Raw genomic sequence first — 17,540 nt, forward strand, 5'->3', positions numbered from 1 at the left:
GGAAGACTTGAAGAATCTGAGGATCATGTAAGAGGGCAACAGGCCCAAGGACCAGAGCCCTGTCTCCCCATGAACAACCACGCCTTGTCGTAGGGTCCTATTATTGTGTACTTGCCACCACCCACGTGGGGAGGCCATCACTGAGATACTATGGCCCAGAGGCAGCAGGAAGGATCTCCCACAGAAGCAACTATCCACATAAGAGTTAAGAGGTCCTCCCTTTTAGATGGGCCTCGGTTTACCCCTTCTAGAGCACCGCCATGACTCACAACTCTCCAAAGCAAACTTACTTCAAACTTCAGCTGCTTCTTGGAGCCGGGACCGGGGTCATTCACTTTCTCCATTCTCTTCTCATCTCCACTGCCCAGGCTGTCAGTTTTCTCGGGCGGCAGGGCCACTGTGGGGAGACAGAGGGAAAGGGGAGGAAAGTCAAGATCAGGGTGGCTATGCCCTGTCCTCAGGCCAAGAGTGCCAGGCCCCTCCTGCCCTGCCTCTTGGCTGTGTTCCACGTCCTTTGATTCTTTGACCCTAATGATGCCACAGGCTGCCCCAGAGAACGCCTCTGTGGTGTAGCCACACCAGTTACTCAGGTTTCCCTGTAGCCTCTCAGACTCCTACTCTGTCCCAACTTTAGAGCCTGGATAAGCAGCCTGCAGACTGAGTACCTGGTAGAGACAACTGGCCACTTAGCAGGGCTGGATCTGGAGAGGTGTTTAGGGGACTAGACAAGGTGTGGGACCTTAGCCTTCTGTATTCACTGCTTCCTATACTGACACCGTGGGATCCTCAAAGATGCTAATAGTGGGCAGGGCGGAGGTATGGGAACTGAGTTAACACGATTTGAAGAAGGGTATATGTATATGCATATGTGGTGAAGGACACCGTGTACCACACAATGGTCTCTTCAAGGATTGCACTCTTCAAGGGGGTGCAGTGGGGAGGGGCACACAACCCTTGCTTTGTTCCTACTTTCCACGTCAGGGCTCTCTTCCTGCAGCAGTCCACACGGCACCACGGAACTGGCAATCAACGCACAGGCGATGGACTCTCATAGTAACTGGGCCCCACCACCCTCGGCACTGACCATTCATTGACTCTATCTTCACCTTGTGAGGCGGTTACTGTTATTAGCTCCATTTACCAGATAGGAAAACCACGGCATAAGAATACTCCAGGCTCTCAGACACCATAGCCAACTACAAACTGGCCTGCAGCAGTGGTTCTGTCCCCTGGGAACCTCTCTTTTCTCTCTCCCTGCCTTGGCACAGCCAGTACCCACAGGGGCCTCCAGCCATTCATGTCCTGAGAGCCAACAACCCTCTAACACCATCACAACTGATGACTGTGGAAATGCTCTGTCACCGCAGCATAAAGCCAAAGGAGCACAAAACTAGAATGGCCACCTCCTCAGAGGCTCCAGGGGCCCAGCATGCTTCCTGTATGCCAGGCAGGCCACTGGCTCACTACTTTGGATTCCATCCTTAATAGTCCCATCCTGATCTTATTGGTCAGATACTCTCCTCCAGAGGACCCTGAATCCAGGAAGACCAGGCTGGAGACTCACCAGGGACTCAAAGACAGTCAAGCACCAGCTACTCAGTCTATCCAGTGCCCACTGGACCACAGATGTTATCCTGAGTCGAGGCAGGGCACGCAGTATGGCCATGCCATTCAGGCACCGGGACAGGTGGCCCTCTTGCTACCCCTTGAAGCAGGGAGCTCTGCTGAGCCTTAGCTTCAGGTGTTACCAGCGTCTCCAGCAGACACTGCTGGGCTGTGCAGGAACACCACAGGTGAGTGGCATTTGATGTTCCTCCTTTTTCGACCCAGGCAGCTTTAAGAAAGTCTGTACAGTGGGGGAAGGGTGGTGTCTCCTCACCCTTCCTGGTGAGCCAGGGATGCTGGTCCTCAGCAGACAGCATCCTCAAGCCAGTTCCAGGAGGCTGTTGGTCAGACACCACGGTAGGTGCTCAGTAAGCGCTGACTGTGCCTAGTCCCAGCTGGTAGCTCAGGTCCGAACTGTCTCCTTTGCACCAACCTGCCCCTTTGCAGGAACTATAGAGACATCACAGCCTGCAGAACCCTGCTCCTCCCCCTCCCAGAGAGAGAAGAGGAAGCAGAAAGCAAAACAAAGCTGAGTTCCATCTTCAAAGCCACTGCCTGGCTCTGCAGAGGTCCCGCTGATGCGAGCTGGCCAGGCTTATCGAAACCCGACTTCAAGTTCAAAGGGAAGTTATCAGACAAGCACCTCCAGGTTCAATGTCGCCTTTCATGTTCCACTTGATAAGCCCAAAGACAAGGAACCGCTGTTCCGTTCTCTCTGGAGTGCCCTTGCTGCCATGCTAGAAAGCATGTCTTCCTTTGGGACCTCCCTGCCCCTTCCTTTTTCCCCACCTGGAGTGGAAAGCACCCCCTTTTATCCTCATGTGTCCTCCCTAGAGACCAGAGAGGCGTAGGCTGTCCTCTCTTCCCCAGCAGGTCCCTCATGCTGTCCTAGCCCAACAAGCCTCCAGGGTAGTCCCAGGTGGTCATGTCAGTGAGTGTGCAGAGCCTCCCAGCCTGGGCAGGGCAGAAATGAACAGCAGGCCCTAGAGACATGCTGCCCCAGGGTTGTGAGGCCAGTAAGACTCCTCGACAGTCTGTGCCCTACCAAAGAAGACCTCTCACCTCTATTGTCCCCTGATCAAGTGCCAGAAGAGGAGGCAGAGAACCCACAGAAAACCATGCAGGCCCGGGGTCAGAGGGAGGGGCTAGGATTTCGACAACTGGCATGGGATTCATAGATGACCCCTCTGAAACCAAACCAAGGCAAAGGGTATTGTGCCCAGGTAGCTAATCAGAGCATCTCTACTTGGCTACGGCCATTGCCACAAGGGCCAGGCAGCAGCAAACTCTGCTCACAGCAGGCCACCCAAATCACATACACAGGGACGATACTAAGCTGCCAAAAAGGACTCTAGTGCCCAAGACCTCTCTCTGCCTCTTGCTCCAGACACATCTCTTAGAGCCACTCTGGGCATATTCCGACTTCCAGGGAGAGTCACAGCAGGGCACACTGTCAATGCAGCAGGAGAAAGGTGGGCAAAAACAGCATGTTTGGGTGATATGGAGCAGGGTGCCAACTGTGTCTTGTGAGCCACTGGGCCTGAGCCTGGCTTTCTAGGCAAAGCTTAATGAGATAGTCCACACTCACTAGTCTCTGGCTGTTTCTCTGCACATACGAGAGCTGAGTCACATCCTAAGAGTCCTCATGCTCCACACAGCTTAAAATAGGAGCTGTCTGGTCCTCTCTGGAACTTTGGGTATTACTGCTTTAGGCGAAAGCGGTTCTCCATATCTTCCAGGGCATATGCTTGTTAAATAGGACACACCCTGGAGTTACCTGTGACTTACTGTTTGGCCAACTGGAAACCCTGTGTGGTACCCAACCTGCTCATTCATTCATTGTGGCCACAGAAGAGAAAAAAAATGACATTTCTACTTTCTTAAAATTGCTTCTCAGCCCAGAAGGACATGGGGGCTGTTTGTGGGACTCCTTCTCTTTGGAAGCTGCTTTCTGTCCTTCTCACATAGAGGCCATGGCCACCAGAGCTGGCCGCTGATTCTGCAGATGATGGCTCGTTCTCTTTACACATCAGCTCCAGCCTGGCCGCACTCCACCCCCAGCAACTGCCAGATTAAATGCATTACTTGACCATCTTCACCCGGCTCCCTTTGAAGTTCCCTTCTCAAGCTTCAAAATACCTTTTGGAGGGAGATCAGACAGCATTAAACAGAATTACTAATTAATTAAGCAAAGTTAAATTTTAAACACTGTTTGTTGTGTTAGCCAAAAGCCTGAACAGAACAGACTTCTTTCCTCCACTGAGATCAAAGACAGCCTCTTTCCCTCTCCCCTCCCCCAGTTTAAAAGAGGGAAGGAGGAGGAAGAAGAGAAAGGGAAGAGACTTAGGAACCAGGGAAGGTGGCAGCTGTGATTAGGGCCTTCCCCAAGGCCAAGAGGAGGCACCCCTGGGATCGCATGCTGGAAGAGTTCCCCATCACTTTCTGGGGACTGTTTACCCTGGCAAACAGCAGTGACCCAGAGAGCAGCCTGGCACAGCCCGCCCAGCCTGAGCGCTGACAGCTGGTGCCACCCAAACAGCAGGGGGAGAAGAGGGCTAGGAAACCAAGTGGACCCTCCTTGTGCAGTAGCTCCCTCCTAAGCTGCATGGGGGCATGCTTACCTAGGGCTCCTGCCCTGTGGCTGGGGCTACAGGGGTCATCTGGGGTTGCTGGGAGACGCTTTGAGAAGCAGGCTGTGTATTGCTCCATTCCAGAAGTGTCGTGCACATGACACCAGAGACGTGCACAGTGTACTACTTCTGACATTTCTCAAGCAAAACGCAGGCAGGTGTGGAAGGAGGAGCGCTGAGTGCTGTCTCTTAATTGGTACAAATGCATCGGAGCCGACAGGGCGTGGTCTGCTTCCATTCAATCTAGCAATTCATTCTATAGAGTCCCATATGGGGCCCTCTGACAACCTCACAGCAGGCTCTGTATCTGCACAGACAGAACACTAACTTCCTGGAGGCTGGTCCTGGTAGCTGCTGCCTCTGTATTGCCCATAGGAGCTGGTGCATCTATGCACCTTTGCAGAGGGAGTTTTCATAGGCATGAGCCCAGCTGTGCCGTGTCCTATACACAGGCACAGGAAAGGACAGACAGGTGTTGTCCATCCTGGCTTGAGCAACATGAAGGCTTGGTGTGGAAGGAGATGGTTGAAAACTGGGCACAAATCCAAAGTCAGGTGACAGTGCTAGTTTATTTCAACACAGTCCACCAAAGCCCAGTTAACAGCAAGCTTGGATAAAAGTGATAAATTGGAAAGCAGGTTATGAGCAAGGCAGTGAAGACCCAACCTCAGTAAGGAAAGAACGGAGATGACCATCAAGAGTGTGGCACGCGTCTCTCCACCTGGACAGAGAACACATTTTCAGGAAGACTGAGCACAAGCTGGAGCTTCATGCTGAAGTTTGGACACGCGCCCTGCCGTGCTTGTGACCCCCTGCGATTGTCCACACAAAGATATCTGTGACAAATATTCTGCTCTAAGGGTGGCTTGCCAGGATGTTTCTGGGCCTCCAAACTTCCAGCAGCAGCTGTCAGGGGGAATGCACATGGATTTTAATATTAGCCTATGCCAAAAATAATTAGGAGGGTAAATCTGCGGTCGTGAGGAGAAAGATCGTGTGTGCATTCCTGGCCAAATGGTTTCTTGGATGACTGGCACAGGCCTCACGGAGGAAAGGGCTCTAGAGATGCACAGATGTGCCAGCCTGGCACTGCTGGTCAGGTTGGCGGGTACACATGTTGTCTCATTAAGTCCTTACTAACACAATGTAGGAGTGTCCCCATTTGCATTTCACAACACTGGGAGTGAAGCTTAAAAAGCAGAACTGAAAGCTGGGCAAGGCGGCAATGCCTGTCTCAGGAGGCTATGGCAGGATTCTGAGTTTGAGCCCTCCCACCCCCACCCCGCCAGGCTATTGGAGCAGGACTCTGTACAGAAAAGAGAGAGAAGAGAAGAGAAGAGAAGAGAAGAGAAGAGAAGAGAAGAGAAGAGAAGAGAAGAGAAGAGAAGAGAAGAGAAGAGAAAAAAGTGCGCTCTTGATGGCCTCTCCCTACCCCCACCACAGAACTAGAGCTAAATCTCACACACCTGGAGCTTCCCTGGGTTAGGAAAATTAGAGTTTCTACACAGCATTCCGTGACTCAGAAGCCATGACTTACTTGAGAAAGCACTGCACATTCCACAATCATAGGGTGGAGAGCTTACAGATGGAGTTTTGTGTCATTGCTCAAATTTGGATAGGAGGAGCGTTGGGTCAAGTGGTCCTCTCTCTCTGAGGACCGTTTAGGAACTGAGGGAAAGAAACTGGGGGTGTCCCTAACTTACCCTTTCATGCATGAATAGATGTTCCTGATGCTCCCCCTAAAATCCATCTCAGATTTGGAGGGACAGAGAAGAGGGTGTGTGTGTGTGTGTGTGTGTGTGTGTGTGTGTTTCCTCATGCCGGTGGTGCTGTCTGCATTCCTAAGTCCAGCTTTTAGGTTTTTAGCTTTTAGATTTTTATGCAATCCTATCCTGGGAATTTTTGATTTTAAAAGCTTCAAGTTCAAGCAAGTTTGGTTGAGCTTCCCAAAGAGCCTAGGGTTCTGGATTGAGGAGCTTCACTGCGAACCTTTACTTTCCAGGGAACCACTACCACCTCCCAGAAGCAGTGATCTGCCCAGCAGAGCCCCAAGCGCTCCCTGGCTTCCCTCCAAACGTGCATACTCCCCTCCTACATGCCACCGCTGGGCCCATATGCCAGCACTGATTCCACTTTAGAGATACTTGTGACTGAGAGGAAAAGGCAATAGGGAAAGCAGGCAACTGTCTGCAAGTACTGTCGGGTCTTCACGCTCTGAGGCCTGAACAGAACTGAGGGGACGTCATGAGTACAGGCAAGGACCCTGTACAAAGAGAGTGGTAAGAGGCTGCTCTGGTCCATTCGTGCTGCCCATCACCCCTTCCCCCATGTGTAAGTCCATGAAGGAGATTAGCTTTCAAACCCCGTCCCTGGAGATACAGCTAAACCTCCCTGGCACAACAGAGGCAGACTCTCCACTGTCCACGCCGCACTTTCACGGAGAGCAGATGGGAAGACACCAGGTCAGGTTCACTCCGTGGAAACAGCTTAGAGATGCTGGGGCTGGAGAGTGACTGCTGAGCCTACGGGGAAACTCAAGCAGGAAGAGGAGCCAGGGTGACTGCCTGCTGCTCCCCAGAGGCCTCCTCAGACGTCAGGCACTGTCAGCCAGCCTTGTAGATGGACCAGCCCTGGACGGGTGAGTGGAACTGCCTCTTGAGAAGCCCTTACCTGTATCTTCTAGTACACTGTCCCCTAACTCCAGGCCCCAGCAGCCAGGTGGCTTGACCACCTCAGCACCTCCACTTGGATGGCCAGCAGGGTTTTCAATTCGGCATCCCTAACCAAACGCCTTGCACCCAGTGTCTCCCCATCACCCAGGCTTCTCTTTATCTTTACCCAGATACCAAGCTCCTGTGGGTTCTGTTTTGGGGGTCACAGACTTTAGCAGCCTTGACAGCCTCACTAGGTGGTAAAGAACCAATGGACTTTCAGGTTCCGCAAAACTAATTTTCTACAGCAGATGCCAAGTGGGCACTGGGTTGGTAGAAAAACTGCTTGGAGCCCAGAGATAGAAGTGAGCCAGCAGGCTGGGATGGGTAGGGGCAGCTTCAGGTGAGAGGCAACAGGAAGATCCTGGGGGGAGACATATGTAAATCAGGGGGAGCACAAGATGGACAGACCACCCTTGGAAGCATCATGGGCCTGCCTACCAGGCCAGCACTGACCTGCACCGGGGATACAAGCCTGAGAGGCCATATGGGTGCTAGAAGTGAATGAGGGGCTGCCCCTCACGTCCCAGGCTGCTGCTGGAGCCCCAGAAGGAGGGTCCCTCTCCTTTCCACACCCTGCCACACAGGCCTGCAGTCAGCTTGGAACCTCTGATGTTTACTTTGTTCTCTCCCAAGTTCAAAAGGAGCTCACAGCCCTGCACACCAAGCCAGCCTTAATCTCCTGCTTCACTCCCAGCTGGCCAGTTAAGGCGGCTAAGACTCAGGATTAGGGGCAGCTTTACAGAACAACCCAGGAGCCAAAGCCCTCCTCTCCGGGGATGGCCAGAGACTCCTTTTCATCTTCACGCCTCACATGGCCCTTTTTCTCCCTTAAACAGCTCTCTAGCAGCCAAGAGGCAATGAGCTTGGCCAACAGAAAAACAAAGACGACATTCAGGAACCAGTTTTCCCCGCTAGCCAGGAGCACAGAGGGATACCACGGCCCCAGATCCAGCAGGTGTATGGCTGTGTGGCCAGAGCTCAGGGGCCTCTGTCCTTGATAGTGTGCCATGCGCAGCCACATCCCTGCCCTAGGGTGGGCTTGGGCCATTACAACAGGAGTAGCCAGAGAGCCCCAAGTGGGCAATAGGTCCAGGATTCTTCTAAGGGTCCTTGCTCTCCTGGGCTGCTCAGCACTGGCAAGGCACTCTTCCCGTAAGAAGTGACAGGCAGAGGGATGCCTTCTCTGCTTTTGCCTGCCCTAGTCATGGGAAGTCAGCTGAGCCATGTGGGCAGTCCACAGCAACAGGCATTAGCTCCCACTCTTACAGATAGGGACATAGGCATTGCTAAAAATAAATAAATAAATAAATAAATAAATAAATAAATAAATAAATAAATAAATCCAGCAGGCTAGAGGCTGGGTCCATGCCACTGTCATTAGCTCAACAGCATGGCACTTCTACCGGAGGAAGGAGGGGTCTTGCATAGGGACCAGAGGAGAGAGGCAAGAAGCCAGAGGCAGGCTGGGTATGACTATGCTAGGGCACCACATAGATGGTCTTGGGGAAAGAGCTGTCATGTGCAGAATCCAAATGGACACTCATTATCACTGACACCACCATAGGCGGGTAGGCCTGCAATGGCCTGCCAGAAGCCTGGTAGCTCCTGAGCACAGGGGATGGGTAGAACCCTGGGCACTGGGAAGGGTTTCATATTCACTGCCCACCCCTTCTGGGTTCTGTGGGCCTTTCCCCCACCCTAGTACCACAGACAGCCTCCTAAGACCCACACACCTTCTAGCTGGAAGTCGTCCTCGTCGTCCTCACCAAGTGCCTCTCTGGAAGTGTCACCCACGAGCTCCTGGGGAAGACAGAGCAACGGGTTAGCAGACAGTGGGGCCCAGCACAAACCCACCTGGCTAGACTGGACAGGTAACACTGAGCACAAAGTACCAACCTGACTGGATAGACCTAGTCATGTGATAACACAAGTGGCTTCTCAGTGTACAGTACCCTGGGGAAAACTGCCCAGGACCCATAGGACCCACCTCTCCTAGAGACCAAGCCCACTCTCCCACTGGACTGTCAGGTAAGATCAGGGTCCCTTGTGCGGCCCCCTCCCCATCTAGCCAGCTTCACAGCCACAGACTCAGAAAGCACTCGGTCTAGATTCTTCCTCCAGACAACGTGGGGCCCTCTCTGCCCTCTTCTCTGGTAAATCCCTGTTGCCCTCAAGGCCAAACGCAGTGCCAACACATTGGCTAAGGCCCTGGGCTTGTATGCCATGACTCCAGCAATCCTCGCTGGGGCTTCCACGTCTTGCCCATGGTCCTGTTTTCCCACTAGCCTGGCCTTGGCGCAAGCCTGATCTGCCCCCTCCATAAGCTGATGGTGTCTGGAACCGCTGTGACAGGGGTCCTTCCTAGCAGCCTTTTCGAGCCGCCGTTTGCAGGCTGTCATATTGGCAAAGGGAATTTTGCTGTCCTACAGGCTAGGAAAAGTCTGAAATGTCGAGAGACTAAAGCCCCAGATGTCTGACTCACCCCAGCAGGCGAGAGATATAGAAAGATTAGACTGTATCTTACAAAATGGCTTCTCTATTTATTGGTACTCAGCCAGGAATTTTGAAACCTAAGATTATTTAGATAAAGTTAAACAAGAGCTTTTAATGTGAGACTTCTCAGGGCCTTCACCACAGTTATCAACATAGGAATCTCTGCTCCATATATTGCAGTATGGGGCACACATCCCAAGGGCCCAGTTTGGAAAATACTCCTCTTGAAGAAAGAGGAGGTCAGGGAGGGGTACACCATATTCCCTCTCCTAAAGTCACAATGGTTGATCTGATGACGCCTTTAAAGTTCAGCACAAGACAAACACTGGAAAAGCCCAAACACACCAGCTGCTACCAAGGCCTCATTGTGACCACAAAAACCTTTGCCTTGGCAACACGAGCAGAGAATACCAACCACCCAAACTCGGCACTTCAGATGCTTAAAGAACACCCAGGCCCTCCTTGACACGGGATAGCAAAGGATGCTGCGTAGAGTGGGTGCTCACTGGAGAGAGCCACAGCGGGGCTTCTAATCTTTTACTTTAGAGACAAACAGCTCTCTGTGTGCATGCAGCCTAGACCTTTCTAGGCACTCCTTCAAGGTGGCTGAAACGTGACTGTTCCTGCTCTTGTGTCCCATTTACTTCAAACCCCGGTGGCTTCCTTCACTCCCCTTCTTGCCAATTATCGTAATCACTGAACATTTCCCAGGCTTGTAACCTGGCTGTTTGTGTTAACAGAACCAGAGTTGACAGGGAGTCTGGAGGCAGTGACAGGCAAGGTACACACACAGGTGGCATCATCAGATGGCGGGGACACCCCAGCAGCCAATTAAAGCCCCACTTTCATGCGACAAAGAATGCTGCCATCTCTTCAGCCCTGAAAGGCTAGTAGGCGGTGCTTGTGACAGGAGCAGCAGCAGGCCTGAAGGGGACAAAGGCCTTCACGCTGGGTCCTCTAGGAGAGAGTGGGCTCGGCACTGACCCCAGTAGCCCTGACAGCACCACAGCAAGGGTTCTGGCAATGACGAGTCTTTGAGGTCCTGTGACTTTCTACTGGTGTTACTGCCATAGCACCCCAAACAGTGCAGCCACGGAAGCTATCTGCTGATACTGCACATCCACCATCAGCACTGCGAATGACGGGTCCTGCACACCCGCAGAGGGAGAGCTCACACACAGTCTATGCCCTGCAACACACTGCAGTGTTTCCTGGGCCACTCCAGGGTCTCGGCATAAACTGTTCGTGGTCTTTAGACCCAGAAAATGCATGGGGAGCCAGCCCTGGATCATTCCCTGGCTTCTGGGCTCTCCTAGCATTTGGACTCGGGTGGACTTACACTATAGAGAGACAGCGAACACTCACTGGACACTTCCTTCAACACAGGCAGTGCTGCCACGTGGTAGATAGCCTCCTCTGGCCATCACAACAGTCCTGCTCTGCCCATCTCGCAAGCAGTGAGAGTACTCGGGAGTGCCTGTCCGGCATGTCCAGCCTGTGCAAGGCCCTGGACTCCACTCACAGCAATGCAAAAAGGGAGGGGATTGGAAGGGAAGGAGAAAGGAAGGGAGTGGAACCCTCTCTACTGTAAGTTTGAGGACAGCCTGGGCTACATCTTATCTCAAACAAACAATGCATAAAACAGGGCCTGGCCATCAGCTCTGGTGGCTCAGAGACTAAGGGTTCCAATCTACCCGTGGGACTCAGAGCAGCCCAGCTAGCTCTCCTCCTTCTCTGTGGTTTGGGCTTGGTCCTGGCTCCAGCCTGGCCATAAGCTCATTCCACACGGCCACGGGCAGGAGGGCAGATAGGTGCTACGGAAGCTGTGCGCTCAGACCTCACAGCTGTAGTGAGCCCCACAGGGCCTGCGGCACAGAGGGCACAGAACTGGGCTCGGGCAGTCAGGGGTGGTGCAAACACAGCTCACTGCACAAGCTAAGTCTAGAAGGTGCAACTCAGCCTCCCATGTGCCGTGGCTCCCCCTTCACAGATTCGGCCCACAGGGCAGTTTCAGAGTGACTTTGAGGAGCAAGGGAGTGCTCACCTCCATGCTGAAGATCAACCAGCAATGACTGCTCATTGTTTCCTCTGTGTTCACCAACAAACAACTATCAGTATGTGTTGGAAATGCTGGGACTGACCAGCCTCAGCTGGCCTCCCATGGCAACCACCGTGGGGTATGCTGTTATTATACCCACTCTATAGATGAGAAAACCAAGGTAGGGCAGTCTCGTGACTTGCCAAGACTATAGCTCTTACACGCCAGAGAGAGGCCGACCCTTACCACTCACCTCCTTGTAAGAGGCCTGTGTCTGGGGCTTAGACAAAGGACTATCTAGTTCCTAGGACCCAGGGCCTAGGCCCCACCTCCTCTGGTCCAGGACTGTGGGCCTCAGACTTACTCCAAGTTCTGACTGAGACTAGAGGCCTGGCTTGGTATTTTGTCAGGACACGTGGCCTCCATGAGCCTTTAAAGTCCCAGTGCTTTCCCTCTGTTACCCCTGGGAGCCCAGCCTCTACCCCTCCCTGGGCCCCAGGAAGAGCAACTTCTCCGGTCACTGGTGTGCAGCCCGCCCAGTCCCGAGCTAAGAGGCACAGGCACACTGCCTTATAAGGCCTCTGGGACGGAAAACCACATCAAAGTGGGGCCTTGGGGAGTGTTGGCGCAGGCTAGGGATTTTCCTCTTTGTCATTGGGGCTTCATGCTCCTGAACTCAGTCTCCCCCACGCAAGGCCCCAGCAGGTCTCTGTCAATCTTTCTGTTCTCTAAGAGGTAACAGATGTGGGTGCCACATATTTTTTAAGCAAACTCTTGGTGCCCACAGAACTCGGTACCATGTAGACTCAGGAATGCACAGGACTGAGACATTCCAGGAAGAGGAGCACAGCCCAGGCCACCCCAGAACCCTCAGATCCAAGCAGCCTGTCCTAGTTAGCCCCTGAAGGAAAGCACAGCAAATTCTTTCTTCCACGAACTCTGCATGCAGACACAGCCCAGCCTCACTAATAGCATGCTCCACCTTCTGCTGTCAGAGGCAGGGCAGGGCTAGTCCATGCTCCAGTGCCCAGGTGGGCCCAGCTCGGGCTCAGCCCCTCTCCACAGCTGAGTGGCAATAAAAGCGTCACTGAACTTGACAGCTCCATTTTCCTACTTTGTAAAATGGGAGTTTTTTTTTTTTTATGTCAAAGAGGAGGCAAGGAGAAGGGGTCAAAATGTCCGGGTGGCATCTGACACAAAGTTAAGAACCTCGATCTCAGTCTCTCCCATTTTTCTCCCATAGCCTCCTCTCGTGTGTGTTCTCAAATGTCCTCATGGTCCATCCTGATAATCAGTCACCTAGTTCCCAGCAGCTCTACCCCCTCTGAGAGTCCATTTAAGTTCACTGACATCTAGGGCCAAGAGATTCCCCTATGCCACACACACACACACACATATATATAGTGTGTGGGTCTTCACTGTGGGGTGGTAGACTCCTCTGCTTGCCATGCGGAGCATAGCCCACGGAGAAGCATGGGAGCACATGTAGGGATACGATGCCACTAGTGTGCACCTAGGAAACTGTCACAGTATAAGGGACCGTGTGGCACACAAGAGGCCAGAGAGGGTATGGAACGGATGCCCTGGCCACTCACTGGGAGAGGAAGGAGACACAGAACCTCAGTCAAACACCTAGCCTTGAGAGAATCCTTCGAGCACTCAGAGATGAGACAGTGGTCCCTTGGGCTCCACTGGGACTGATTCCAAAGACATCCACATCCCAGGGCTCTGAGGGCTTAGATAAAGCAGCACAGTATCGCGGAGCCCCGATACCTCCCTCAAAGTCTCTAAGCCATCTCTGGATGGCTCTCAGTTCCAACAAGTGCAGCTGTGTAAGCAGCTGTCACACAGCTCTGTTTAGAGAGTGACAGCCAAGAAGAGAGTCTGTACTTGTTCAATACAAAGGTTGTTTTTCCGATGTGTATCTTCTTCGGGATGAATGGGTGGGCGTAGAACCCACAGCCTCAGAGGGCCAGCTGTACGTCCACGTGTCGCCCGGGTAATGAGATCCTGACTTCACAAGACCACAGATGATGGCCCACTTCACAGAAGAGGGACTGGAGTTCAGACAGATGGAGAGAAGGGTCCAAGAGATCACAGAGAAGAAACGGCAGAGAAGGCTGGGGTCCTCCAGGCCTAGGAGGCTATGACCTCCTGGTTACAGGACTCATGGGACATCTAGCCAACACCATCAGCAGCTAACTGCTCTTCTATGGCACGTCCAGGGAACAAGAGATGGGGAATCAAGGCTGCTCACCACCCGGGCCTCTCTCTGTGTGTGTCTAGCATACACCACAAATCTGGATCTCCACCTCTCAGCTCCCCAGACTTCTCTAATCTCAACCCATCCTACTCATGAGCACCACAGGCCATAGGTGCTGGGAACTGCCCACCCAGGTCAACAATGAGCAACACACAGGGGCCAGGATACAAAGTCAGTCACCATCCAAGGACTGAGGGAACAGACAAGGCTCCCAGAAGCACTGGCTCCCGTGACAAGAAGTTGGAGCACTCTCTCCCCAGGGGTAAGAGGAACACACGCTCATTGAGCCCTAGAACAGTATCAGAACCAAGATCTCATCAGGCTGCTCCCAAAGCCTGGCAGCTTCTCTCTTCAAGTAGACAAGAATGCAAGGCAGAGAGCCCTCATCTCCTCTAGCAGTCTGCCAGACCCAGGCCTCCCGCAGTGCCTGGGTCTGCCGGGAGCTGGGAAAGACACCTACCTCTCTGGCTGTGTCTTGTCTCAGCTCCAGCTCCCAAAGTCTACTGCTTTAGCCCAAATGGAGGTCACAGAGAGAGGCCAGTGAACAAAAGGCTGTGAATCATCTCTGAAAGCAAACTCCACATGATGGGACCTGGCTGATTGGTCTTGGAATAGTACCTGACACATTCATTATGTATGTGTCCAACCTTTGAACATCTCGACATAGTATTAACAAAAACCATGTGAAAAACTAGCCGATCTAGGTAAGTTTACCATTTTTTGTTAAGTTGCATTCATAGCTTCCTGGGGTTCCTACATCTTGTGGGGCATGGGCTGGACACATCCATCAGGTGCTGAACAAATGTGGCAAATGTCTTCTGGATAGACGTTAGCACCAGGAACACTGCCCCTACCTCACCTCCAGGCATCACAACCTGGGAGGGTGACCACCACCATCACATCTCTTCTCTTGCAACAGCACTCAGGCTAAACTTGTCCCTTGTTATAAAATCCTGACTCTTATAGACCCAAGACCAAGCCACAGCCTACTATAACTAGAATCCAAGATTCTGGCCAAGCTCAGGAGCCGTGGGACGCTTGCTTGTGCCACCCTTGCCCGTGGCCTCTCCAGTCTCCCCAGCTGGCCCAACTGTGCTGCTCAGAGGAGGGAGGTAGCTCTGAGGCACTGGCAGGTCTGGCCTTCTGCCTAGGCTCACAAGGAACAGCCTCCGTGGCTCCAAAGACACGGAGCAGTGATTAAAATTCCTTGCATTGCTCCTATTTTTATCTGCCTAGGATGTAATCAGAGTGCTCCTTGCGGCGCCCCCCAGCTGGCCCCCACAGCTAAGCATGCAGCCTGGATGCCTAGTCTGCTGCTAGGGAGATGGACATCAGACATCTGGGAGGACTCCACAGGACACAAACGATCCCCAGAGATGGCTCTGCACACTTCTGGCATCAGCCAGTCATAGCTCAGATCAACAAAGTCTCCTGCCCAGGCTGTCACTCTGCAAGCTGTGGAATCTATGTGCCTTGGAATCTATATGCCACTATCAACACAACTTCTTTCAAGACAGTTCCTACCTAAGCCTCTTAATATTCTTCTCCTACCCAATGGAGCACTGAGTTGCTACAGATAGAACCTAGGGCTTCTACATGCTAGGCAAGCACTCTGCCACTGAGATCCCCAGTCTTCTTTTTATATTTATACCTTTTATTTTGAGACAGAGTCTCAATTGCCAGGCTAGCCTTAAACTTGTGATCCCCCTGCCTTGGCTATTGAATAGCTGGAGTTACAGGTGTGCAGCTGGCTAATATTCAAACGTCTAGAAGTATGTTAAATATCCTCCTCCTCTCCCCCTCCTCCTCTCCTCGGCCTTGCAATGAGATCAGTGAAAATATGGATGTGAGTCCTCGTTACAGTCGAGGCTTTTGAGGGGCATTTCACATTGAACAGACACAGTCATTAAATGCCAGATGTCCACTTCTCTACCGTCTCCAGTCCCACCCCACAGAAGAATAACAGGAAGGCTTTGAGAGGAAGAATGTGAAGAGCACACGGCGCAGTCCCACCCCTATGGCAAGGCTCACTCGAACAGGAAGGGAGGGAGAGAAGGGACGGAGCAAGGCAAACAGCAGGGACTCCTAGTCTTCCCATAGAACAGCAGCTACACTTAGAATATGATTTCTATGGATGGAGAAAAGAAGGCTGGGGGGGAAATAAGCCCAAACCAACAGGACTGGTAGTGTGTATGCTTTCTTGTGTTGAATCCCAGGGTTTGAAGCAGGAGCCCTGGGGCAGGAGAGGCTGTGCAGAACAACCAGGGCATGGGCATAGCCAAAGTTCAGAGACACTTCTACAGTAGAGCCCTGGAGCTCACTGGGGCATGGGGTTACGAGCACCATAAGACCAAGACCACAGTGATGATAGGAACTAACATAAACTGAGTGTGACAGCCGTCTAGTGATATGCAGAGTCTGGTACCTCTCTAGCTAAACCCTCCACAGTGCCAGGTCTGAGGCCTGATGCTGTCCCAACATGAGCCCTGTGGATACTGAGATTCAGCCTGCTCATCTGTGTCTCCAACTGCTGGAACAGGCAAATGAGTTGGGCATAAAGCAATGAGCTCACATCTGGAGCAAGGACTGTCCCTCTCAGTTCCTGGCTGGGGCCTTCACTGTCGCTCCACTGTCCTCTCCTCTCTGAGGTCTTAAGGAATCAGGAATCTGTGCTGTCCCAAAAGGCACATGGTCAGGCTACTGCCTTCCCGCCTCCTAAGTTCCACTGACACTGCCAGGCCACTGCCTGTCACACTGCTCACCTGGCCAGTCACTGGCCTGTTGCTGCATGGCTGAGACCTGACGACAGGAGTAGCCAAGGGCTCTTGAGCACTTCTGACCACCCCACAGCTGGAGTGAGTGCAGGCAGATCTCTGTGAGTTTGATGCCAGCTTGGTCTACGTAGTGAGTTCCAAGACAGATAGGACTATATAGAAAAACTTCATCACAAAAACAGAGAGAGACAGAGAGACAAAGAGAGAGAGACACACACACACACACACAGAGACAGAGAGAGGGGAGGATTCTTTTTGCTTCCCACAAGCCTATGAGCCCAGCCCATCTGTGCTGGGCTACCCAGAGCTCTCTGTCCTCGGTAGGGGTCGTCTCACACCTCCTTCCACTAGTGGGGGCGTATACCTCAGTTTCCCACTCATTCCATTTGGGCAGAATCAAGAGGTTCAGCCTGAGGACTGATCTGAATCCCAGAGCCTACACAACCTGACACACAAGTGCACGAGGATCACGCAGAGGCGAACATGAGAGACTGGCTGCCAGGGAGCCCACGTGAGACCCAGTCTGGAGCCCTTCCTGCTATGGGATGAGTGGGCAGCGCAGCAATTGCCCGTGTGTCCCAGGAGACAGGAGCACCTGGTGCCTCCATCTCCATGTTCTGTACTGTGAGATCTGTTACTACCCTCACCCCACTCTCTGATCATGCACTGCCTTTACACTAAAATGTTAATTTTTTTAGTTTTATTATTATTATTAACAAAGATGTGGCTTCTGTCAGACGCACCATAAGCCTATGCATTCTACATCAACCCACAGCTTCTCCAAGCCTATCTTCCCTGGTCTTCCCTGCGTTCCAATACAACAGTTCCATTGCTGCCCAGCTCAGACCAGGCAGTGAGCTGATGCTTCTCCTCCAGCTTTTCCTTCCTTCCACCCATCAGCACAGACTGTAGGCTCCACCCTCCAGCCACAGGCTGACACCACACACTCTCCCTTCCGTCACATCCCCAGTGTGTCTGTCTGTCCCAGCACTGACACCAGGACGACAGAAACCGTTCTCTGCA

General features: G+C 52.6%; 1 protein-coding gene across 1 annotated transcript in view; it reads right to left on the reverse strand.

Annotated features, from left to right (window-relative positions):
- Nkd1 (NKD inhibitor of WNT signaling pathway 1) overlaps nucleotides 1–17,540 on the reverse strand; it is a 71,211-nt gene that overhangs the window by 14,108 nt on the left and 39,563 nt on the right. Inside the window, exons 4-5 of the mRNA XM_057753926.1 lie at nucleotides 8,683–8,749; nucleotides 291–397 (exon numbers count right to left, since the gene is read on the reverse strand). Coding sequence (XP_057609909.1) covers nucleotides 291–397; nucleotides 8,683–8,749 — 174 coding nt within the window. The remainder of the gene's footprint in view (nucleotides 1–290; nucleotides 398–8,682; nucleotides 8,750–17,540) is intronic.

Source organism: Chionomys nivalis, chromosome 21 (assembly GCF_950005125.1).
Source record: "Chionomys nivalis chromosome 21, mChiNiv1.1, whole genome shotgun sequence".
NCBI classification, from domain to species: domain Eukaryota; kingdom Metazoa; phylum Chordata; class Mammalia; order Rodentia; family Cricetidae; genus Chionomys; species Chionomys nivalis.